General features: G+C 45.1%; 1 protein-coding gene across 3 annotated transcripts; it reads right to left on the minus strand.

The window, feature by feature from the left end:
* Positions 1–7833: 7833 nt before the first annotated feature.
* Positions 7834–25098, minus strand: LOC125148583 (zinc finger protein 26). Of its 3 annotated transcripts, none has more exons than XM_047826554.1 (5): positions 24957–25098; positions 24792–24844; positions 14854–14962; positions 14497–14592; positions 7834–9829 (listed from the first exon to the last, which is right to left on the minus strand). In XM_047826554.1, the coding sequence occupies exons 2-5, from the start codon at positions 24822–24824 to the stop codon at positions 8478–8480; spliced, it is 1590 nt and encodes a 529-aa protein (XP_047682510.1). In that variant the 5' UTR covers positions 24825–24844; positions 24957–25098; the 3' UTR covers positions 7834–8477. The 3 variants fall into 3 exon arrangements, with proteins under 3 accessions (XP_047682510.1, XP_047682509.1, XP_047682508.1); XM_047826553.1 differs by having other exon boundaries at positions 7834–9826; positions 14854–14980; XM_047826552.1 differs by having other exon boundaries at positions 14854–14980.

A 25098-nucleotide genomic window follows, 5' to 3' on the forward strand; every position in this document is an offset into this window, starting at 1 on the left:
CCAGATTTGCAAGCAGGTTCTTAGAACTCACCAGCTGATGCTATGGCTTATCTCATTGAAGGCTTGACTTCTATTCTTAAAAAGAGGAGCTCCCAAATTTCTGTTGTTTTTTTTAATGTTTATTTATTTATTTAGAGAGAGAGAGGCAGAGAGAGAATCCCAAGCAGTCTCCACAATCAGCTCAGAGCTGGACATGGGGCTCAATCCCATAAACCCATGAGATCATGACCTGAGCTGAAATCAAGAGTCAGATGCTTAACCAACTGAGCCACCCAGGCACCGCCTACTCCCCCCACCCCCATTTCTGTTTTAGGAGTATTTTCGTAGAGAAGGAGTTTGGTAATTATAAATATGCATTGTTGCAGGGGATACATAGGAAGTGGGAGCGGGGACATTGTGGGCTTTTTATGTATCAATTAGGCAAAAGCCACATCCCCAGGTATTCCATTTGAGGGCATTAGGTATGCCAGGGCAAAGGCAATATTGAGAAGGTCTGACTTTATCTAAAAAGTCTCCTTGGGGCAGCTGCAGGCTTAGTCAGTTAAGCGTCCGACTTCGGCTCAGATCATGATCTCACGGCTCATGGGTTCGAGCCCCCTCATCGGGCTTTGTGCTGACAGCTCAGATCCTGGAGCCTGCTTCGGATTCTGTGTCTCCCTCTCTCTCTGCCCTTCCCCTGCTCATGCTCTGTCTCTTTCTCTCTAAAAAATAAAATTTAAAAAGCCTCCTTTCCCCATGTTCCCATAACACTCTCCCCATATTCCTTCAAGTGCTCAGCAACAACCTATGACTTTGGACTCTGTTAATACTCTCCCCAAGGGCCCTTCAGGGTTTCACTACTATTTTCCTCTAGAGTCTTCCAGATTCTGCTGACCACCCAGTGCCAAGGCCAGTAGCACCCCACTTGTAGACCAAATTTCTATTCTAATCACAACTGCTACCTAAAATATCACCCTCAAAACCCTAGCACACATAACAACAAAGATGTTATTCTCTCTCACGGTTCTGTTGGTCAGGAATTCCAGAAAGGTTTGGCCAGGCAGTTTCTGGCTCAGGATGTCGCATGCAAAGCTGTTTGGTGGCTGGAGCTGGGAAGATGGCATTGACGAATACGGCATCTCTCTCTTCATGTGGCCTCAGGGCCGGTCTACGCTGTTTCTCTTTATGGACTCTCAGGGGTACCCCTAGCATCACAGCCTGAAGGACTGCTCACGTGGCAGCCCAGAGCTTCAAGAACAAGTACTCCAGGCAGGACAGCAGAAGCTGCATTGCCTTTCCGGGGTGTGTGTGTGTGTGTGTGTGTGTGTGTGTGTGTGTGTGTGTGTGTAGGGAGCACGCAGCAGCCCTCCACCACATTCTGGTGGCTACGGCGACCACCAGCAAACAGAACTCTCGGTGGGAGGGGTGGCTCGGCCACACTGTAGAAGAGGAGGTGAGAAGGGGCTGGCTCTTGGCTACACCCATCTTTGGAAAGCAAAATCTACCACATATGTAAAAAATGTCCAATTATCAGTAATTTCACATAATTCGGCCTAAATGGACATATACTGATGTGTACATGGGAAAGCTCGGATTCCATTTTATTCAGAGAGGTTTCATCTATCAGACCAGCCTACAATATGTTTTTCTGTGGTCTCTATCCAGATTTGGTGTGAAGTTTATACTAGGATTGTAAAATGAATTTAGGAGTGATCTATCCTTTAAATTTTTCTAATACTGGGGTGCCTGGGTGGCTCAGTTGGTTAAGCATCTGAGTCTTGATTTCAGTTCAGGTCATGATCTCACGGTTCATGAGTTCAATCTGTGCGTTGGGATCTGTACTGACAGCATGGAGTCTGCTTGGGATTGTCTCTCCCTTTCTGCCCCTCCCTTGCTCATGCGCTCTCTCAAAATAAACGAACACTAAAAAATAAAATAAAATTTTCTCATACCGTTGTATAACACAATGATGATCAAGTCCGTCAATGTTTTGTACAGTTTTACTGTTCAGTAATCTAAGCTTGCTACATTTCATTGAGGAACATTTTAACTACAATGCAATTTCCTTATTTGTTACTGACTTAGTAAGTCTTGCTTTTTCAGCTTGGTCAATTTTGGCGATGCAAGAAAATGGAGAAATTTGCAAGAAAATGGAGAAATTTTATCTAATTTTTCATATTTAGTGGCACATGGTTACCCTTAGTATTCTCCTATAATTTTTTTTAAATTTTTTTTAACGTTTATTTATTTTTGAGACAGAGAGAGACAGAGCATGAACGGGGGAGGGTCAGAGAGAGAGGGAGACACAGAATCCGAAACAGGCTCCAGGCTCTGAGCTGTCGGCACAGAGCCCGACGCGGGGCTCGAACTCATGAACCGCGAGATCGTGACCTGAGCTGAAGTCGGCCGCTTAACCGACTGAGCCACCCAGGCGCCCCTCTCCTATAATTTTAAAAAATATGAATTATCTGTATTTATGTCCTCTTTTCATCTAACATTAGTTACAAGTTCTCAAGTTCTTTCTCATGAATGTTCATGACTCTGTCATCCAATCTGAGAAACAAGAAATTACAAGGAATTTGCAGCTTCTATTTGCTGCTCCTCTGCACAGGAGAGGAGCTTTCTTTCTTTTCTGGTTCATCATTTTATCACAGATTACATGCCTGCCTAAATAATATGTAATTCCATTTCACTTTAATTTGGCCTTCAACAATGGGATTCTGCATAGCCTTCTGAGAGTGACTTTTATCACTCAGTATTATGTATCTAATACTTGGACATGTGGTTTATGCAGTTGTAGTTTGTGTCATAGTACTTAATATTCCATTGACTGTATATAATATTCATTCCCCTTTTACATCTTTAATAGACTTATTTCGATTGAAACTTTTATTGAGACAATTGTAAATTCTCCTGCAGTGTAAAAAATAATAGAAAGAAATCCCTTACAGACTTAGCCCAGTTTACCCCAATGTTACCATTTTGCAAAACTATAGTGTATCACAGTCAGAATACTGGCATTAATATGGCCCACAGTACTCATCAAGATTTCTCCAGTTTCACTTACACCCGTGTTTATGTATTAGGTTCTACTCAGTTTCACACCTGTGTAGGTTAATGTATCCATATTCACAGTCATGATACTGAACAGTTCCAACACCACAAGTTTTTTTTTTTACATGTTGTGTTTTAATATATTTTTTAATGGATTCATTTTATTAAATCACATTTTGTAAAGTTTCTGGTATGCAAAAAATAGCATTGATTTGGATATATTGACCTGATCTGATGAATCATTTTTTTTATTATTTAGAAATTATTTGATACTGATGCAAAGTTTTAAAAATCACATAATTATAGAATTCACAGAATAGTGAAGAATTCCTAAATACATTTTACCTATATTCCCCAAATGTTAACATTTTACCATGTCTGCTTTCTCTATGTAAGAACATATTTTTCTGACAGACATAATTCCTCTACACTCCTGAACTCTTCAGTGAGTATTTCCAAGAAAGTCATTCCATTATCTAACCACAGTAAGTTATCAAATTGAGAAATCGAACATAAATGCAGTTCTATTATCAACTACACAAAACTTGTTCAAATTCCATCAGTAGTCCTAATAAAGTCCAAGAGACAAAACGTAGCTTCAGTATCCCTGCTTGCTCACTCTCTCTCTCTCTCAAGATAAATTAAAAAAAAAAAAAAAAAAAAAACAACCTTAAAAAAAAAGATAATCATTGTCTTTTTTAAAGTTTATTTATTTTGGGAGAAAGGGAGAGAGAGAGCAGGGGAGGGGCAGAGAGAGAGAAAGAGAGAACCTCACGTAAGCTCCAGGTTATCAGCACAGAGCCCCATCCAAGGCTCTATCCCTTGAACCATGAGATGATGACCTCAGCCAAAATCAAGAGTTGGATGCTCAACCGACTGAGCCACTCAGGTGTCCCAAAGATAATCATGTTTAAGTGAGGTCATTGGGATGGGCCCTAAGCCTATATGACTGGTATCCATATAAAAAAGGAGAAATCTGGACACAAATATAGACACACACAGGGAGAAAATGATGTGAAGAGGCAAAGGAATGGACAAGCCAAAGAGCGCAGCTAGCAACAAGATTCTTCTTTCTCAGCATCAGAGAGAACAACTCTGTGGCACCTCGTTTTCAGACTTCTGACCTCTGGACCCATAACACAGCAAGTGTCTGTTGTTTAAATCACTCATTTTGAAGGACTTTGTTATGGCAACCTAGCAAATGAATAAAGGTCTCTGCACTGGAAAGCAGGGTGCTGCTGCAGCAAATACCTTAAAACATGGAAGCAGGGCACCTGGGTGGCTCAGTCAGTTAAGCATCTGACTTCAGCTCAGGTCATGATCTCACAGGTGGTGAATTCAAGCCCGGCATCAGGTCAGCTTGGGCTCTGCACTCTCTCTCCCTCTGTATCTGGTGGGATTCCCTCTCTCTCTCTGCCCCTCTCTCACTCGCACGCTCTCATAAAAAATAATTATATATTTTAATGTGAAAGTAGCTTTGGATTTGGCAGAGGATGGCACCTGGTACGAAAAACCTGGACTGCCTTCTGAAGACGCTGTTGGTAGAAACGTGGAAGTCCAAGGTACTTCTGGTGTCAGGTAACAGTGAGGAACATGGTACTAGAAATTGGAGAAGAAATGGTTTTTGTAATGAAGTGACAGAGAACGTGGCTAGATTGTGTTCTAGTGTGTTGTCAAAAGCAGAACTTAGAAACAATGAACTGGAATGCTTAGCGGAAGAGATTTCTAAGCAGAGCGTTAAAGACCTGGCCCGACTTCTTCCTGCTAATAGTACAATTTGGGAGGACAGAGGTACACTGAAGAACCAATTGTTAAACAAATTTGGAAGACCCTCAATTTACCCATCCTGCAAAAAAATGCAAAAGCACGCTCTGGAGAGAACAAGGATGTGGCAGAACAGCAGAGATATTAGGTGTGGGACTAAATCCATCAACCGACTCAGCAGAAATGTTACCAGCTTGGACTGATGGGGACAGAGACGGGTTGAAATGAAGGAAAGTCGTTGGATGTCTGGGGTTCTGCAGGCAGAAAAACAGGCTGATAGAGCCATCTAGATGTGCACACAGGTCAGAACGACCTCGAGGGCAGAACCACCTCCTCGGTCCCAGAGGGTGAAGCCACCTTTTCAATTCCAGAGGCGGGGCCGCCATCCAGGATGAGAAGCAGGGCCACCACCCCAGTGGGCTCAGAAGACAGAGCATTCAGCCAAGGAGAATTATTCTCAGGCCTTAAAATCTAATGGAATTTGCCCTATTTTGGACTTGCTTAGGCCTCACAACTCCTTTTCCTGACTTCTCCCTTTTGGGATGGGAAGGTCTATCTTGTGCCTGTCTGATCACTGTACGTTGGAAGCTGAGAACTTGTCTGATTTCACGTTCCCAAATGGAGAGAAATGTTGCCTCGGGACAAAGCTACCCCAAGTCTCACACACATCTGATTTAGATGGTGTTTAGAGGAGTCTTTCAAGTTGAGCTCCCTTGCTTGCTGGGTGAATTAAGCCTTCAGGGGGTTTGGGGCTGGGGGGAATGTACTTTGCATATGAAAAGAACACGGATTTGGTGAGGGGGAGCAAGAGGGCAAACTTATGGTTTGAATTGCGTCCATTCAAGAAAGACGTATTGGATTCTTAGCCTCCAGTACCTCAGGATGTGAAGTTAATTAGCAATAGTTTCTTTATGGAAATAATCACGTGAAAATTAGATAACAAGGGTGAGACTTAAGCCAATGACTGGGATCCTTATGAGAACAGATTTGGGCACAGAACTGGTAGTATTGAGCCCTGGGGTGTTGGCAGAATAAACCTGCTCTTGCGAGGTTTTCTCTTCCACTTTTCCAGGGAGGGAAAGGGGCCCTACATCAGGAGTTGGCAGGTTTCCTGGGCAACAGTATCTGTCACAGCTCTGCCATTGTAGTTAGTGCAAAAGCCGCCAGACAACACACAAACGATTAGGCCTGGCAGTGTTCCAACAAAACTTGATTTATGGATGCTGAAATTTGAATTTCAAATAATTTTTTCAATTCATGAAGTAGTTTTGATCTTTTTGCAGCCATTTAAAAACATAAAGACTTCTTGGCTTGCCAGCCATACAAATACAGCCATACAAATACATACAGCCATAAAAATACATTTAAAAACATAAAGACTTCTTGGCTTGCCAGCCATACAAATGCAGGCAGCAAGCTGCATGTGACGGGTGAGCTGTAAGCTTCCAACATCCAAGCTACGTATTTCTAGAGCCTCTAGTGACGTCTGCCAGGAGTTTGCTAGACCGAGTCCTCAGGCTCCTGTCAGCTATCAATACACGAAATCATCAAGAGACAACTTTTTCTAGACCAATACTTGTTTACATAAGGGATCAGCGAGCACGTGAAATGGACGGCTTACTTCAGCAAGACAAATGTCACAGTTAATACTCTTCCTTGAGAAGAGATTTCAGGGCTTCACGTCTGTCACTGCTTAAGGGCTAGTATGACCAGGAGTAGCCACCCCACCCCGTCTATTTCTTCATAAATTAAAAACTCTTCTTTGGCAACAGTCCCTCAGTGTTCCCAAAATCTAATCATCAGGGGTTACAAGGTTCTTGGTGTCCACAAGGACACTATTTCATACTATGGGCTAACAGGTTTCCATACTGGAATGTAAACAGAATCTGATTTTCTTCTTGACTCAGGAAGAGAGAGAGACCAGACCGCGAGTGGGGGAGGGGCAGAAAGAGAGGGAGGCACAGAATCCGAAGCGGGCTCCGAGCTGTCAGCACAGAGCCTGAAGTGGGCCTCAAACCACAAACCGTGAGATCATGACCTGAGCTGAAGTCGGACGCTTAACCAACTGGGCCACCCAGGCACCCCAGAAATTCACTCGCCTTGAGGCGCCCAGGTGGCTCAGTCGGTTAAACATCTGTCCGACTCTTGATTTCGGCTCAGGTCATCATCTCCTGGTTCGTTGGGTTCAAGCCCCAAGTCCGGGTCTGCGCTGAGTGTGGAGCCTGCTTGGGATTCTGTCTTCCTGGCTCTCTGCCCCTCCCCCACTCACAATCTCTCACTCTCTCAAGATAAATAAATATTGAAGAAAAGAAATAGGGCATCTGGGTGGCTCAGTCAGTTGAGTGTCTGACTTCGGCTCAGGTCGTGATCTCTCGGTTCCTGAGCTCAAGCTCCATGTCAGGCTCTGCACTGGCACTGTGGAGACTCCCTGGGATTCTTGCTCTTTCCTCTCTTCTGCCCCTCCCCACTTGCGCTTCTGCTCTCTCTCAAAATGAATGAATAAACTTAAAAAAAAAAAATCAACTCTCTTTAACTTTAGCAGAAAAAAACACTTTTACTGGAGAGGAGGAAGCACACAGGCCAGCAAAGCAGATGCAAGGAGAGACAGCACCCAGAGTTATTCTGGGAAACCAGGAGGGCAGGAGGAATTGATGGCCTCAACTCTGGGGCAAGAGTAAGTGAGTTCCCACACTTCCCTTCTGGTTCATGTGACACTGAATCTGAGGCTCAAAATCTAGCAAAGATCCAGCAATGGCCGATGAACAGATGCCCGGAAAGACGCCAACTGGACAACGCACACGAGAGGTGCTTCTGCAGAGAAAACTAGTTGTGCTCTTACCCGTGAACAGACACCGCACTGCTAACATATAATCCACGTTCGTTCCAATGAGTTCTCTTATGCAGCAGCCGCGTAATAACTGCCAGACCCACTTACGTAGATTGGTGAGTGAGTCGACTCCTTTAGGGAGCAGTATCTTTTCATTATTAAAACCCACATTATTTCTGTCATATTGCTAAGAAATGAAGAGACAATACTGATATTTAGCATTTAATATGGAGAATATTGGGGGGATGTTATTCCACAAGCTACCAAATATATGTCTAACAAGTTACGTTAAAAAATAAAATACCAAAAATTTTTAAAAATGCTATTCAGTGTTACTCAGGAAAGTCACACTAAATATCTCTCAACCCTCAGAATATGTTCCTTGCCATTTCCCTCCACTGCTTTATTTACATATCAAAATAAAAATCAACTTTATACTCCACCATGAAAAAATCTACCATTTATAATTGAGGTTTTCTTCAATCTAAAACATAGCTTCAAATCTGGAATGTGACTCTCCACAGATAACATTTTCTATGGGACAATGCTTTTCCAATTTATTAAATTTAGAAGGTTTTAAATATGAATTATCTGAATTTTATCTTCATAATGACACCACCGCATCTGATGTCACTGTTCCTCACTCCTTCAGTTCTTGTCTACAGAGACTTGTAGGACTTACTTCTCAAAGCTTTTGCCCACTCTTCCAAATATGACCGTCTCTCTCGGACTCAATCGGCAGGAGTGTATTTTTAGGACTTCCCGCTTAATGCATCCCACCCATATTATCATTTAGTCTCCTGAGGATCAACTTCTATGAGAGAGTTTCTAACATCTACTTCGCTTCAATTTCTCACTTGTGAGTTTTTCGATGTATACGAAGCCCTGAATTCCAACAGAAGGACTTCCCGCATTCGGAGCATTTCCACGGTTTCTCTCCTGTATGAACTCTCTGATGTTCACTGAGGGACGACTTCTGGGTGAAAGCCTTCCCACATTCACTACATTTAAAAGGTTTCTCTCCTGAATGAGTCTTCTGGTGTATCTGAAGTGAAGCCTTCCTAGGATAGGCTTTCTCACATTCGCTGCATTCGTAGGGCTTCTCTGTTGAGTGAGTCCTCTGGTGTATAATTAGCTGTGATTTCCCACAAAAGGCTCTCTCGCAGAAACTACATTCATAGGGTCTCTCTCCTGTGTGTGTTCTCCTGTGTATAACGAGGTAGGATTTACTGCTGAAAGCCTTCCCACACTCGCTGCACCCGTAGGGCTTCTCCCCTGCATGCGCTCTCAGATGCGCAGTGAGCTGCTCCTTCCTACCGAAGGCTTTCCCGCATTCCCCGCACTGATAAGGATTATTTCCCGTGTGGATTCCCTGGTGAACAACAAGTTGTGTCTTCATATTGAAGGCTTTCCCACAATCACCGCACTGGTAAGGTTTCTCGCCTGTGTGCATCCTGATGTGAACCAGGAGGTAGGACTTGCTCCTAAAGGCTTTCCCACATTCGCTGCACTTATGGGGCTTCACTCCCGTGTGAGTCCTCTGGTGTACAACGAACGGGGACTTCAAACTAAAGGCTTTCCCACACTCGCCACATTCGTAAGGTTTCACTCCTGTGTGGCTTCTCTGGTGCAAAATGAGCTGTGATTTCCAGCTATAGGCTTTCCCACAATCACTGCAGCCGTAAGGTTTCCCTCCCGTGTGAATTTCCTGATGGACGATGAGCTGTGACCTGAAAGAGAAAACTTTCCCGCACTCGCTGCAGGAGTAGGGCTTCTCTCCCGTGTGGACTCTCTGGTGAGCATTGAGGTTTGACTTCGCACTGAACGCCCTTTCACATTTCGTGCATTCGTAAGGCCTCTCTCCCGTATGAATTCTCAGATGGACGATCAGCTGTGATTTACAACGAAAAGCTTTCCCACATTCGTTACACACACAGTTTTTTTCTATACTGTGAGCTCTTTGATGCTTAAGAAAATATGATTCTTCGTATCCATGAAACTTATCAGGATTTTTTCTCAGACAGTTTCTGGTTGGACCTGAGTTTTGTGTCAGACTTCTTCCATGTGTGTTATACTTATGGATTCTCTGTCTTGAAGAAACATGGGTTCTGCTCAGATTAAGTTTTCCAAATGCACTACAAGCATAAGTTCTCTCAACATTTTCAAGCTCATCTGGATTTTTCTGGTACCATTCTTTCCAATCTTCTAAGAAAAAAATACATATATATATTTTTAATCATCACATGTAGCTGATATCAAATTAGTTTTAAAACTGCCACGAAATGAGTCTTTTTTTGATAACAGACCTCAGACACTGGTTCAAAAGAAATACTGGCCAAGTGTACATGCCTTCTTTCTGAGCTGGGGAGCACGAGGAACAACGTCAAACCAAGCCCATTACGGAAATACGGGTGGCAAATTAGCAGTGATTAAAAATGGTTTTTTAAGTTTATTTGTTTTGAGAGAGAGAGAGAGAGAGAGAGAGAACGAGAACATGAGCAGGTGAGCCAGGGAGGGGCAGAGAGAGGGAAAAGAATCCCAAGCAGGCTCTGCACTGTCAGTGCAGAGCCCAACGTGGGGCTCAAATTCATGAACCTCGAGATCACGACCTGAGCCAAAACCAAGGGTCAGACACTTAACCGACTGAGCCACCCAGGTGCCCCCAAAATGGCTTTTAAAACAGAGGCTTACAAAGCTTAGCCTGCACTTAGGAGCCAATGTCATTTATCTGATATCGAAATGTCATTATTACAGATGCTTATTACCCAAAAAGTGAACTGAGACAATACAGAGTAACTAGGGTATAATATTCAGACAGGTACAATGAGACACTAAAAGCCTGAGTTAGCAGGGCTCCTGGGTGGTTGAGTGTCCAGCTTGGGCCCAGGTCATGATCTCACAGTTCATGAGTTGGAGCCCTGTGTCAGACTCTCTGCTGTCAGCGCAGAGCCCATTTCAGATCCTCTGTCCCCCTCTCTTCCTGCCCCTCCCCCACTCACACTCTTTCAAAAATAAATATTTTAAAAAAGTGAAAATTAAAAAAAAATAGAAGATTGAGTCAGCCACACGAAAATTAAAGCAAGAGCATTTCAAACCGAAGGAAAAGCACATACGAAGTTCTTGAGAAGGGAACCTGCTTGGCATAGTTAAGGAACAGAAAAAATGGGGCACCTGGCTGGCTCAGTCAGTAGAGCATGAGACTCTTGATCTCAGGGTTGTGAGTTCAAGCCCCATGTTGCATGTGCTTACTTTAAATAAAAATTAAAAAAAAAAAAAAAAAAGAAATAGAAAAAGGTCAGGATAGTTAAAGCCCACTGAATGAATAGAGTGAGGCAGGAACCAAACAGGCAAGGCTATGACAAAAAGTTTTCATCTTACCAAGGGGTTTTAATTAGAGGACATCTTGATTCGTGTTCTGCTTTTAAGTATATGTATCTCTGAGAGACAGAGAGAGAGTGTGCATGTGGGGGAGGGACAGAGAAAGGGGGAGACACGGAATCCAAAGAAGGCTCTGAGCTGTCAGCACAGAGCCTGATGTGGGGCTCGAACCCACGAACCGTGAGATCATGACTTGAGCCGAAATCAAGAGTTGGATGCTTAACCGACTCACCCTGTTCTTTTTTTTTTTTTCCAGAAAACATTTTTTGAAACATTTTTTGGGGGAGAGAGCATGTGTGAGAGTGGGGGAAGGGCAGAGGGGAGAGGATGGGGGGAGAGAGGGAGAGAGAATCCTCCACATGACACAGGCCTCAATCTCATGACCCTGAGATCATGACCTGAGCTGAAATTGCCAGTTGGACACTTAACGGACTGAGCTACCCAGGCCCCCCTTTCATGTCATGCTTTTAAAAGATGTTTGGCTGTTAAGTAAAAAATGAAGAGAAGGGCTGACAGACCAATGAGAAAGCCGCTGTAGTAAGGCAGGAAGACGTTGATAGTGGCCCAGACTGAACTCTGGAGCTGAGCAAATGTGGAACATACACAGACACAGAACCAAGAAAACCTACCAAAGGACTAGATGGAGGAGAAGCTGAGAAGGGGACGCTTCACTGACTCCAGATTGTAGGCTTGAGAAACGGGGTGCTGCCCTTGCAGGGGGAAAACACTGAGAGACCCATGTTTGGAGGAAAAACGAAGGACTTTGTTTTGAATCTTACTACACTTGAGATACCAAATATCCAAATGAAGACAGTAAGCAGGCACACAGACCACAGGTCAGTGCTCAGTGAAGAGGGGGCTGATCTCCATGCTGTGATGGACAGGACTCCCTGTCCATCCGCTCCAGGGCAGGGGTACCAAAACAGCCCTGGAGCGGATGACACTGAAGGCCGCACAGCGATGAGGCCCAATCACGCCATGGTGAGTGTGATGTCCACACAGGGCGCCTGGAAAGAAGTGGCAGGTGTGGGTCGAGCACTCATCGGGGTACAGCCTCATCATCCCACGACAGCCTCACACCGTGGAATCATCAGGAGCCCTCCTGCTTCCTGAGGACCTCCTGCTAATCCCTCTCTCCCTGTTCACGTGGAAACAATTTGGAGTATGTTTTGTACCTCAAAGCGGGCCCACTAAACTCAAGAATGGGGGGATGGGGTGATAATACCAAGACCAATGGCTAGAAGAGAGGACTTCTCAGGCTTGAAGACATGTCTGGACAATTTTTGGTTGTTGTTACTGGCTTAACAGAATTAGTCAGGGGAAAAAAAAAAAAAACTAACCGGAAACTCGCGAAGTTTTGAAGGGAACCTCAGCCTGATCTGATAACAGCCTATGATTTTTTAGCCCTAACTACCCCCAAATCTGCACCAACAGACACGGGCCATTCTCCCCAAGCCTTATCTCACCAGGGGCTGCACAGGACAAAAAGAGAAGACTGAACAGGGAAATTACACCAATGCCAGGGCAAGAAGTCTTCCTTGAACTTTTTCCCAAGGAGGAGAGTGTGTGACAGACCAGTGATGACTGCCATCCCTCATCCACCCCTCTGGGAAGAGAAGCTTTCACCATAGCTTCCAGTTCCTTCCCCACTACTGCATGTGTCTGGAACAGACCGTCGATCTTTTCACCCCATCACTTCAGATCGTGAGGCCACAGCCACACTTGTCTGCTGATACCACACACATCTCAAGAAATTCTGGACTTGGGACTGGACTCAGGTCCAGGACAAGACACGTACCGCTCCCCGGAGAAGCGATGACCGTGTTTCATGTTCACATTCGCGCATTTAAAGGCGTCCAGGTGGCAAGAAGGGCAGTGTGATGAAAACCCAGAGGCAGGACTCCAGCACACACTGTTCACTACACTCCCAACGGTACTGCCCTCCTCCCGAGCACCAGCCCTGACCAGGGAAGACAGGGTCCACGTGGTGCTCCACCAAGCTCTGCCACCCCGCCCCCGCCCCCCAGCTAGTTCAGACACTGGCATGTCAACTGTAAGAAAACATGCTGGCAGGCTTTGGGAAAAATTCTGGGGACTGATGAGAGGGATTTTCTGGAAAAAACCAGGGCTTATCCACTGACTGTGTCTTCATGTGATGCCCGGCATGAAGGTACCCACCTGGGCAGAAGAAAAGTGTAACATCTGAGGGTGAGAAAAGGGACACACGTGGCACCTTGGTCCCTGACATCACCGACCTTCTGCACTGAGCCACTGTGGAGCTGCCATCCGGTGCCAGACAAGAGTCACTTGAAACTATAAATTCTTTAATGTTTCCTCAGGTTGAATCTGGGATGTAAGATACTTGTGTATTTCCTCAAACTAGTGACAGGGATGTTTATGAAAATAACTACAGCAGGAACAGCTAAAGAAAAGACTAGAGTTCTCAAATATGGCTAAGAATCTGAGCTGTCCACGCCTGGGAAAATACTGATCCTGTCTGGGTGACAACTGAGGACATAGGAGCTATGGAGACACCACCAAAGGTTAAGCTACTAGCAAAAACAGAAGCAGAACTGATATTAGCAAAGGAGAAGGGAGACGGGGCACCCAAGGAGAGCCTGCAGAGCCGGGTCGTGGTAGTTCAAGTGCAACAGCAGCAGTAATCAAAGAGAAGAAGGCACAGAGGAAGCGTTCCTTCCCAGTTCTGCTGCTGAGAACGAGTGAGGAAGCCCGGCTCTCTTATGAGCATTTACAGCCAGGAAGAGACGGCGGAAGAAAGAGGACAAGGATGTCCACAGGATGCTACAACACGGGGGAAAGAAAGCTTAAATCCTCAGAGTGCAAGAGACTTTCAGTCGTTACAATATCGGCAGGAAAGAACAGGTAAATTTGGGAAACTCTGTATGACTCCGAAGGGAAGAGTAAGGAGCCAGGAAATGTAAGGTGACAAAATCACTTAATGACACAGGAGAGTCCGTGGCAGGTTTTGGAATCCTTTTAAGAAAAGTGCCCAAGAAAGCAACAGTTGTAATCAAGGTGACCAGTTTGAGAAAAGGAAGCACTGAAATAACGCAACACGATGATGCTGAGCAAAGGACGAAAAGACTGAGGGCTTTATCTGTGGAAGGAAGAGAGGAAGTACACATAAGGAGAGCAGAGGGCATGAAGTCACACAAAAGGAGAGGAGAGAGGACTGTTCAGAGGCTGGGATGGCTGAGGCGGCCCTGGACCATGGGGGGAAGGAAGCTAACCCAGAAAGCATCTGAGCAGAGTGCAGATAGGAAGGGTGCGCCTGCCCCTCAGAGCTAAGAGACAAAAACCCACACGTGGACAGAGCGATGGTCCCTTCCCTTCCTGAGGAGCTAGCTTGTGGGCCCATCCCGAGTGCCCCCCATGGTTCAAGGGCTTCAAAGGAAAGTTTCTGCACCACACGGCCTAAGTGCAAGCTGTGCTTCACACCCCCACCCACATCTTCCTGGTTCCCACTCACCCACCTGGACAGCTCTGACGGGAAACTTTGGCATTTATTATCCATGGCTCCTCTCCTTGCTCCAACTTGAAGATTAAATCAGGTTTGGTACCATGATACCCTGTTGATGGAAAATCACAGAGGATGTGGGCCGAGCCGCTAGGAACTCAGGGGTCTGGAACTACAAAGTGAAACTGCTCACTTGCACTTGGGGGAAAGATTACAATTAGGAGATGAGGGCCAAATAGGGACTAGGAGCCTTTGACCTCCAAAGTTCAAGCCCATAATCATTAAGTACTTTAGAGACCTCAGGGTAGATAAAAGACAAAAGGATGGCAATTTGTAATTCGTGATCGGAGGTCAACAAAGAAGCTGCACTTACCCACAGACACCAGGTGGCTATAGTTCTCCAGTATCACATCCCTGTACAGGTACTTCTGCGCAGAATCCAGTAACTGCCACTCATCCCAGGTGAACTCCATAGATATATCCTTGAATGACAACAACCCCTGTAATAATATACATCCCATTCAATTGGATGCCACTGCATTAGGTGATGTGGACAGATGTACAGGAGCTGGGAAAGGAGAAATGTTCCTCCATAGACTGACTGCCTCCTGTGCCCAGTTCAGCACAGGCTTTTAGAATAAAACCAAACCAAAACAAAAAAATTTTTGAGCTTCCATGTTCAAAATACTGTTTTTGATCCTGAAAATAATCAGGATGAACACAACCAGCTTCTGCCTTCAAGAAGCTTTCAGTCTTGTAGAGGGAGATAAACATCCATACATGCATATGAAACAGGTGTTTCAAATCTTTGATAAAAAAAAATTATCCAGGATACATTTTGCCCAGGAATGGAGAGAACAATTCTAAACACATGGGAAGGGCTACCCTCCAAAGTAGCTGTCATCTTCACAGCTACTCAACCCATCTTGAGTCTCAGAGGGAGTGAGAGCCTGGCACCATAAAAAAAATTAAATAAATAAATACATAAATAAATTAATTAAAAAACAAGGGGCCCAGCAGCACGTGGGTGGCTCCATTGGTTAAGCATCCAACTTCAGCGGCTCAGGTCGTGATTTCAGTTTGTGAGTTCGAGCCCCATGTCGCACTCTCTGCTGACCGCCCAGAGCCTGGATCCTGCTTCAGATTTGGTCTCCCTCTCTCTCTGCCCCTCCCCCATTCGTGCTCTGTCTCAAAAAAAAAAAAAAAATTAAAAAAATTTTTTGATTAAAAAAAGAAGGGATCCATTACTGAGGCCAAGCAGGGTTCCCTCCAGCAGACTCTGGGCCTGGAGCTCGTGTTGCAGAGCTGAAGACGACGGAGAGCCACTGTGGGTGGGCGTGGGCTGGCAGTTCTGTGTGAGCCGTAAGCGCGGACTACCCAGTAGGCTCGTAATAAATCCTTTCATGGGACCAAAAAAGTACTGATCGTTCAACAAGCATTTATGAGTCACCGACAGTGCCAGGATTGTCCCAGGTGCTGGGGGCTCAGCAATGCACATTGGGTTTCTGTTCCTTCAGGGGGAGGTGACAGTAAACCTGTAACTACCCACCAAGCAGGTGGGGACAGCGCTCTGCCAAGACTCAAGCAGGGTAAGGGGACAGAGTTCAGGAAGCAGGCACAGGAAGATGGAGTGATCAGGGAGCCCTCCGGTGAGGCAACATTTGGCAGAAACCCAAGCGCTATAGGAAGGAATGTCAAGATTTCTGCAGGAAGAGCCCTCCAGGCTACATGAAAACTAAGACACAGTCCTGCATGGCTCAAAGGGAATGGTAAGGTCTTGGGGTTCCATTCCTAGAGAGGAGGGGCCGTCGGAAGGCCTCAGACAAGAGCAGAGTGATCTCACACCTGACAGCATTCTTCCTGCCACGGAGGAGGGAGGGTCCTGGATCTGGGAGCGATGAAGGTAGCTGGTATCAGAGTGAGAGCACTGGAGTAGTAAGTAGTGGTTGGGTTCTGGGCATCCAGTGAGAACAGGGCCAGATGACATCCTGGTGGGTATGACATGGCCAACAGAGAAGGGTGCTGAGGAGGACGGCAAGGACGCGGCCCTTTAACCAGGCGAGGATGCCTGAGGGAGAAGGAATGAGGGGAACGAGGGGCTGGAGAAGCAGCCGGACACAATTCCCTGAAGCAGGCCACTGGGGGAAGGGCGGGAAGGAAGAGGCAGTGTGGATGTCCACTGAGCCCAGTCAGAAGGAACTGGTCTGTGTTCAGGGATTTCAGTAAACCAGGAATCTGGTACATTGCACTCTGGGAATTCCTGAAGATGAGGATTCTGGAGCACTCTGCAAAGGCAGTGGAGAAGTGACACCCAAAGATTCCTGAACTTGATCCCCCTTGACAGGATCCCAACCCAACAGCGCTGCCTGCAGGAAGACCCTGCAGTGGGAAGAGACAGTGAATTCTGGGGGAACTTGCAGAGGTGAGTGAGAGAGAATCGCTTCACAACATGGAAATACAGGGCGGGGCCCGTCTCAGGCTCCAAGCAACCGTGTTGGTGCTGGGCACGGACCACCTGACAACAGGAGCTTCTCTGGTCTCAGCACTGATCTTCCGAACCCAGGAGGAGCCTCCACAGGAAGTGGGAGTAAAGAGATGAGCCCTCCCATCTCTCCTCCGCAGCCTAAGTCGGGCGAGAAGAGGAGGCGGGAATAGAGCATAGACTGGACTCTCCAATGTCTGAAAGTGACCAGAGAATCATGAATGCTCGCCGACACAACCGCCGGAGCCAAGGACAGGGAGAGCTGACAGGCATATCTGAGGTTGTGATGGAGAAAAATGAGGCCGTGACTTCCTGCATCCAGATCAAGCCCAGGCCACTCATCAAGCCAGCAACTTTATGACGGAGGAGAAACCAAAGCAACGCACACCAAAGTGACTGTGTAAAAGCTATGGCAGGGCCACAAGAGTGAACAGGGACCAAAATGGCTGAGTGTGGACACAGGATGGAAGAAAAAAGGTGCAGAGCAGAGAGTGGAGGCAAGCCATGAGGCTTATTTTAAGCTTTTTACTATATTTTGAGCTTGATGAGAATAAAAATAAAATACAAAGAAACTATTTTAAAAAGCTTTTATTGGCCAAGCCTGGTCAAGAAACGCAGGAATTAAAAAAAAAAAGAAAACTATTATGACCAGGACAGAGTCCATAACTCTGAGATTGTTAAATTCATGAGATTATTATACAGAGGCAATTCTACCATAATGTGACAGGTACGCTGCAAAAAATCATCACTATGCAAAGTCACACAGCAAACTCACGGGGATTATGGGGAGAATGGGGTTGGGGCACAACACCTTTGTCAGCAACACATAAAAATGAACACCAGGAACCTACCAAAAACAGAAGTTTTATGAAATATATAAAATATATAAAATGACATTTATGAAATATATAAAAATATTTCTTTTATTTAAGAAATATATAAAATGACAATATAGCACTTCACTTTGCAAGACCTGGTGTTTGGATGTCAGAGGGGCTGCAGCTGATCATAAAATAGTGGAAAGAGGCCTGTCTGAAGTCAGACAGAAAGTTCACGCTGTTCCCTACAGTACCAACTGTGCTGAATTCACGTTTCTAAAGCAAACATGGTGGCAGACCTAACTATATTTACAAATTTGTTCCAATAAATTTGAAAACTTAAGAAACAAAAATCCTCTAAGAAAGTAAAAGTAATCTGTAAACTAACGTGGATTTAAGTAATTGTTTTAAAAAAGTAAAAGTAACCAAAATTGGCCCAGAAATAATTTAAAAAGCAAGCTTGACTAATCAATGGTCACAAAATAAGTAGTGGGACACTGGCTGGCTCAGTCAGAAGAGCATGTGACTCTTGATCTGAGGGTTAGGAGTTCGAGCCCCATGTCGGGTACAGAGATTACATTAAAATCTTTAAAAAAAAATTAAAATAAATAAAAAAAATAAATAAATAAGTAGCAATCAAAGGCATACCCTCTTGGGGCACCTGGGTGGCTCAGTTGGTTAAGTGTCCGGCTTCAGCCCAGGTCATGATCTCATGGTTTGTGCGTTCGAGCCCTGCATTGGGGTCTGTGCTGACAGCTCAGAGCCTAAAGCCTGCTTCGGATTCTCTGTCTCCCTCTCTCTCTGTCCTTCCCCTGCTCGCATTCTGTCTCTCACAAAAAATAAAAAATAAAACACACTAAAAAAATAAAAAATAAATAAAAAAAAACAAAAAACCCCACAAAGGTATACCCTCTCCAGAAAGGCAATGGACCCACACTACATTTAAGTCAGTTCTACCAACATGGAAAGAACACAAAATTCCCAAAATGTCTAACTGATGTTGAGCCAGGAAACCATGGGATGCCCACACAGTATATCACACAAACTTACACAAAACCCCATGGACAAAACCAGGCAAGTACAGCACAGACTGTAGTGTTAACTCATTTATTATTAACTCTGATCAAAATATCTGGATAAAAATACTAGTAAAGTAACAAGGCCTGTACACACACACATAGCACTAGGACGAGGAAATTTATCCAAAAAATTAAGGGACAATCCAAAATTAACAAAACACCCACAAAAATCTATCCGTGAAGTCACACTAGTATATTCATGGAGAACAGCCAACCAATCATTTTAATAGATGAAACAAAGTAATGTGGTAGAATTCAACACTTAAAATTCAGAATTCAGCTAAAAGTAGAAAGGAATTTTACTCTTTGACACATAACCCCAGACACTTTACTTAGAATTCCAATTACATTAAGTTTTAAAAAAAAAAGGCAAGATTTACGGTGTAACAGAAAAAAAAAGAAGTGGCCCCTGGGCCGGGGGGGGGGGGGGGGGGGGGGGGGGGGGGCGGGGGCAGTGGTGATAGGAAACACAACGGAACCTGCTAGGGGGTCGGAAATCTTGATTTTGATTTTGATTTGTCTTCAGTGTATGCTTCAGTTTTGTGATTTGTAAAAATATCTGGTCATTCAAATGTTCAAAACATATTTCTCACATGTATTTGGTCTTCATCCAAGGGTTCCTGGCTCACAGCTCCTAAAACCCTTGGAAATTCCCTGATAAGTGTGATTAAGGTATCTTTTGTTATGTTAATGCGGCAACTATAGGAAACCCTTAGGTAACCTACAGATGGGCAGCTGGTTGATGGGAGAGTGCCCCCCCCACTTCTGCCCAGTCTCCAAGGAGGGGAGAAGGGCTAGAGGTTGAATCAATCACCAGCAGTCAATGATTTAATCAATCACACCGATGCAGCGAAGCCTCCCTAAAAACCAAAAGGTCTGGATTCGGAGAGCTTCAGATTGAAGACGTGGAGAGGGGAGACTGGCGCACCTGGGAGGGCGCGGAGGCTCCAAGCCCTTTCCCCATGTGCGCTTCTAACTCTGGCTGTTGACTTGGTGTTCTTTACCATATCCTTTAATAGACGGGTGAATGTAAATTAAGTGTTTCCTTGAGTTCTGTGAGCTATTCCAGCAAATTAACTGAACCTAAGGAGCAAGTCTTTGAAACTTCCCATCTGTAACCCTGGTAACAACAGCCTGGGCCTTGAAACCTGTGGCTGAGCTTGGGGGAAGAAGGGCAGTCTGGTGGGACTGAGCCCTCAGCTTGTGAAATCTAGCGCCATCTCTGGGCAGACAGTGCTGGAATTAAGTTGAATTCTCAGACAACCTGCTGGTGTCCAAGAGTTGCTTGCTGTTGTATGTAGGGGAACTGCACCCCCACCCCTCTCGTTGGAATTGGGTCCAGAAACCTAAAAGAATATAAATAGTCTATTTAAGATTTATGCATTTTACTATCATTAAGTTAGAACTCAATTAAAGAAAAAAAAAGTCAGAAGTCACATAGGGATAAATATGTATAAAACCATTACAGGCACAACTATAAATATATTTTTTAATGGAAAAAAACAGAAATAATGTTATATAGAGTGAAACCCATTTAAATAATAACCCACACAAATAAACCAAATGTTTTAAGGATATAAGCAGCTATACACAAAGGTATGTACAAAGATCTAGAAGAATATACACCAAATTGATTACCTCTAAGGAGAGAAAGGGGAAGTAGGATGGGAAGACGATTATAGGAAACTGAATTGTGCATTTTTTTTTTAATTTTTAAAAATATGTTTACTTATTTTTGAGAGAGAAGGCAAGAGCGCGTGCGAGAATGCAGAGAGAGCAGGAGACACAGAATCTGAAGCAGGGTCCAGGCTCTGAGCTGTCAGCACAGAGCCCGACGCGGGGCTCGAACCCACGAACTGTGAGATCGTGACCTGAGCCGAAGTCGGACGCTTAACCGACTGAGCCACCCAGGCGCCCTGTGACTGCACTGTGTTTTAAGAGAATGTAGAAGTACCAAATTTGTCACCCAAAATTAATGATAGGAACATCCGTACATGTGCAGAGTTGTTCACTGTTTCAAAGTCTGTAAGAGCAACACGCTCAACAACCTAAATTTCCATCAATAAGAGAATAGCTAAATGAGAATATGGTATGTCCATTCCATAGTGACGTTTTTTCAAATTGGAATATGATTATACACAGTATGATGCAATTCATATAGAAACAAAACTTTTCAAATGTTGAATTAAGCACACCTGACATTCCACCCCATCACCCATAAAAATCATAATTTTAATCAATTATTTTTAAAAATTTAAACATACTTGTCCCTCAAAAGAATAAAGAAACACAACAATCTCTATGTATTGCCATAAAGAATTCTAAAACAAATGTAGGGGAAATGGCAAACGGCACCATTTACAGAAGAGAAGAAAAACATAAAACCACGTTTCCAGTAGAAAAGGTCTGGGGGCACCTGGGTGGCTCAGTCAGTTGAGTGTCCAACTTCGGCTCAGGTCATGATCTCATGCTTCGGGAGTTCGAGCCCCAATTCGGGCTCACTGCTGTCTTTGGATCCTCTGTCTCCCTCTCTGCACCTCCCCTACTCAGGCGCGCTCTCTCTCTCAAAAATAAAAAAAGCATTTAAAAAAAAAAAAGGAAAGGAAAGGAAAGGAAAGGAAAGGAAAGGAAAAGTCTGGATGGGGAGCCCCCAATCTGACTACCTTTTATAAAGCTTTTTAAATTTTATTTTAGGTAGGCTCCACACCACTATGGGGCCTGACTCGACCCTGAGATCGGGCAGCCGCTACTGACTACCTCTTGACAGAAGAGGAAGCCAAAGGGGGTTTGGCTGTGTCTTACAATCCCGTTTTCTAAAAGGATGCAATCAAAAACTGTTTAATATGAAAGAGGAAAAGCAATACTTTTAAGCTAGAATATATGTGTCAATAAAATAACAGGGAAGGGAAAGAAAGAAGGAAGAGAGGACTGGGGGGAAAAGATGAGGTGTGTAGGCAAGAGCTGGCTTTCAGAGGTGAAGTGATGCCACGAACTGGAACAACAAAGAGGGAGGGAGGAAAATGAGTGTGCGTGTGTACACATGCGTATATACACAGACGAGGAAGAAAAGAGAAAATGACAGACTGAATATGGCAAATAGTTGCCTTGCCTTCTGGGGCAAGGGTTTTTGGGTTTTTTAATACAATACCGTACAGGAGTTTTTAATACTATTCTTGCAACTTCTCTACAGTTTGAAAATAATAACATAACATAAGGTAACATGAAATCTCCTAGGACTCTCCATCATGATCCTTCCCCTCACTTAAAGGGCCCTACACAATCTGGCCCCGGCTGATGCACCAACCCGATCCACTCCAGCCCGGGCTTGCTTTCCACCAGAGGCACCTGCCACTTGCCTGGAACGCAACCCCAGGCTGCAATGCTTCCTCCCCTGCTACACCCACTGTCCTATGATCATGAAGTTATCACTCAGATTCTACTTCTACGTTGCCTCGAGAGGAAGCCAATCTAAAGTAGCCACCCAGCCGCTCTCTTTCACACGCGTGATATTCACAGCTGTTTTTGTCTGTTTATGACGCTCCTCTGGAATGTTTGACCATCTCCCACACCCTGCATGGGATCACGGACCCTGACAATCTTGCTCACTCCTACACGCCCTAGAAAATTACCTGGCGTAATAGTCAGTAAATGTTTGTTAAGTCAAAACGTGCACTCAAAACAGGCAAATACTGTTCACGTTAAAATGTAAGGGGCAGTAAGAGCACAAACTCTGAAAACACTGCTTTGTTTGAATCCCTGCCCTGCAACCCTGGTCCCCTTGTATCCTTTACCAGTTTGGTACCATGGACAGGTTTCCCAGTTTCCTTACCTGTAAAATGGAGACACACCTGCCTCACGGCGTCACAAGTCTTTAATGATTTCATACAAAGTACCTACCCAACTGTGGTACCTACTACTATTCAATAGTTTTAGAGTCTTCATTTAAAAAAATAGTCTTAATTTAGTCTTGTTTACTTACTTATTCTTTATAAAGTATGATTCCGTTCACTTATTTTACCTTTTTTTAGTTGCTATCGTAAACATGTTTTCTCTTACGGTATTTTCTATATGGTTATGGTTTTGTTTGTTTGTTTTTGTAAGAAAGAGCAAGAGAGCGTGCACATGACCAAGCAAGGGAGAGGGACGGGGGAGAGAGAATCTCAAGCAGGATCCATGCTCAATGCAGACCTGACTAGATCCCACAAACCCAGGAATGACCTGAGCTGAAATCAAGAATTGGACAGTCCACCGACTGAGCCACCCGGGCGCTCCTATATAGTTACTGAGAATAAAAATATCCTAGGGGCGCCCGGGTGGCTCAGTCAGTTGAGCATCTGACTTTGGCTCAGGTTATAATCTCACGGTTCATAGGTTTGAGCCCCACGCTCGGTTCTGTGCTGGCAGCTCAAAGCCCAGAACCTGCTTCAGATTCTGTGTCAACCTCTCTCTCTGCCCCTCCCCCGCTTGGGCTCTGTCTCTCTGTCTCTCTCTCAAAAATAAATAAACGTTTAAAAAAAAAAGGATAAGGGGCGCCTGGGTGGCGCAGTCGGTTAAGCGTCCGACTTCAGCCAGGTCACGATCTCGCGGTCCGGGAGTTCGAGCCCCGCATCGGGCTCTGGGCTGATGGCTCAGAGCCTGGAGCCTGTTTCCGATTCTGTGTCTCCCTCTCTGTCTGCCCCTCCCCCGTTCATGCTCTGTCTCTCTCTGTCCCAAAAATAAATAAACGTTGGAAAAAAAAATTTTTAAATAAATAAATAAATAAATAAAAATTTTTAAAAAAAGGATAAAAATATCCTGGGGATCCTGGGGCACCTGGCTGGCTTAGTCTAGATCTAAGGGTTGTGAGTTTGAGCCCTACATTGGGTATAGAGAGTACTAAAAAAATAATAATAATAATAAATAAAGTAAAATATCCTTACTTTTAAGGTCAAGTGTATCACTCAGGCCACCTCAGTGAACTCCCTTCTTACTGGCACCCAAACTCTTGTCACACACGAAGTGTCACACCACCTAAGAGAGGTCTCTGCTGTCAGTAATTTTCCTTACGCTCCACTGTCCACGATCTTATGTGATCCACTTTACAACACTCCCACTACCTCTCAGGAAGTGACCATTCCAACGTTCTCTCTGGTAGGGAAAAACTGCTTAGGATTTATAAATATCCAAGTCCAAAAGATACCATTTGTCTCATGAAGTACTGCTCTGAAGTATTTCATTTCACGGCTTTTATGAAGATCTCTTTTCTCAAATTTACAGGGAAACAGCCACTCTCCCAAACTTCCACCTCTCTTGCTCCCTGGCCCTTCTGCACTACAGTCCTTTCTGGTCTTTGCCACAAACCCTCCATTTGGCCCTTTGCAGGGCTCTGTGACATCATATCCTGAGCTCCGACTAACATAGGGACCTTTAATCCGGACATTTCCAATTGAGAACTCCCACTCGAGCTACAGATTCAACTGTAGGCACCACATGTTCAACACCTACAAAGCTACACTCTTTTCCTGGATGTCGCTTATAACGTTCCCAAGACTGGAAGCATCACCACCCTGTCAAGAGGTCAGAAGTTCAGCAATCACTGTCAAGTCCCCTCTCGCTCCCTCCATCAATCACTTGGCTAGTCACCAGCCAGATCCACTGGCCCTCCCCAGCTCCAAAACTGCTCCCTCCTGCTCCCTTAACAAGGACCCTCATTTCCCCCAAAGTTCAGGGTCTGCAGCTGGCAATAAAGCATAACTTTCAAAGGGGAGGACACCGGGCACAAAATGCCAGAAAACAGGGAACGTTTCTAGAGACCAGAGACACGGGGAGAAGGGGGCGGGGAGGGGTGAAGCGCGGGAACACGCGAGTTCGGGCCCCGGTTGTGACCATAAGATGAACGTGCCCATCCTCCGTGCCGAGTCACCTTTTTAAAAACGAGAAAGTCCCTACTTACCCAACACGAAGCTGTCCGGAACCCGGCGGCCATCCCGTGCTGTTTCGTGCAGACTGCGGAGCAGAGAACCGAACCGTGAGGGTCTCCCTGCTGGTCTCACCCGCGCCCACCCAGGACGGACCTCCCGCTCCACAGAGGGTGGGTCCGCGGGCACCTGTCACCTACCCGTCCGAGGCCTCGGGCCCCGGGCAGAAGAAGTCGGAGAGGAGTTTGTACGGTGACGCGGCCCTGACACGGGAACCCCCGAGGCCGGCCTGGCTCCGACCACGCCCCAGACCGACCGTAGGGCTTAGCTGGCCAAGCTCCC

This window comes from Prionailurus viverrinus, chromosome D3 (assembly GCF_022837055.1).
Source record: "Prionailurus viverrinus isolate Anna chromosome D3, UM_Priviv_1.0, whole genome shotgun sequence".
Taxonomy (NCBI): domain Eukaryota; kingdom Metazoa; phylum Chordata; class Mammalia; order Carnivora; family Felidae; genus Prionailurus; species Prionailurus viverrinus.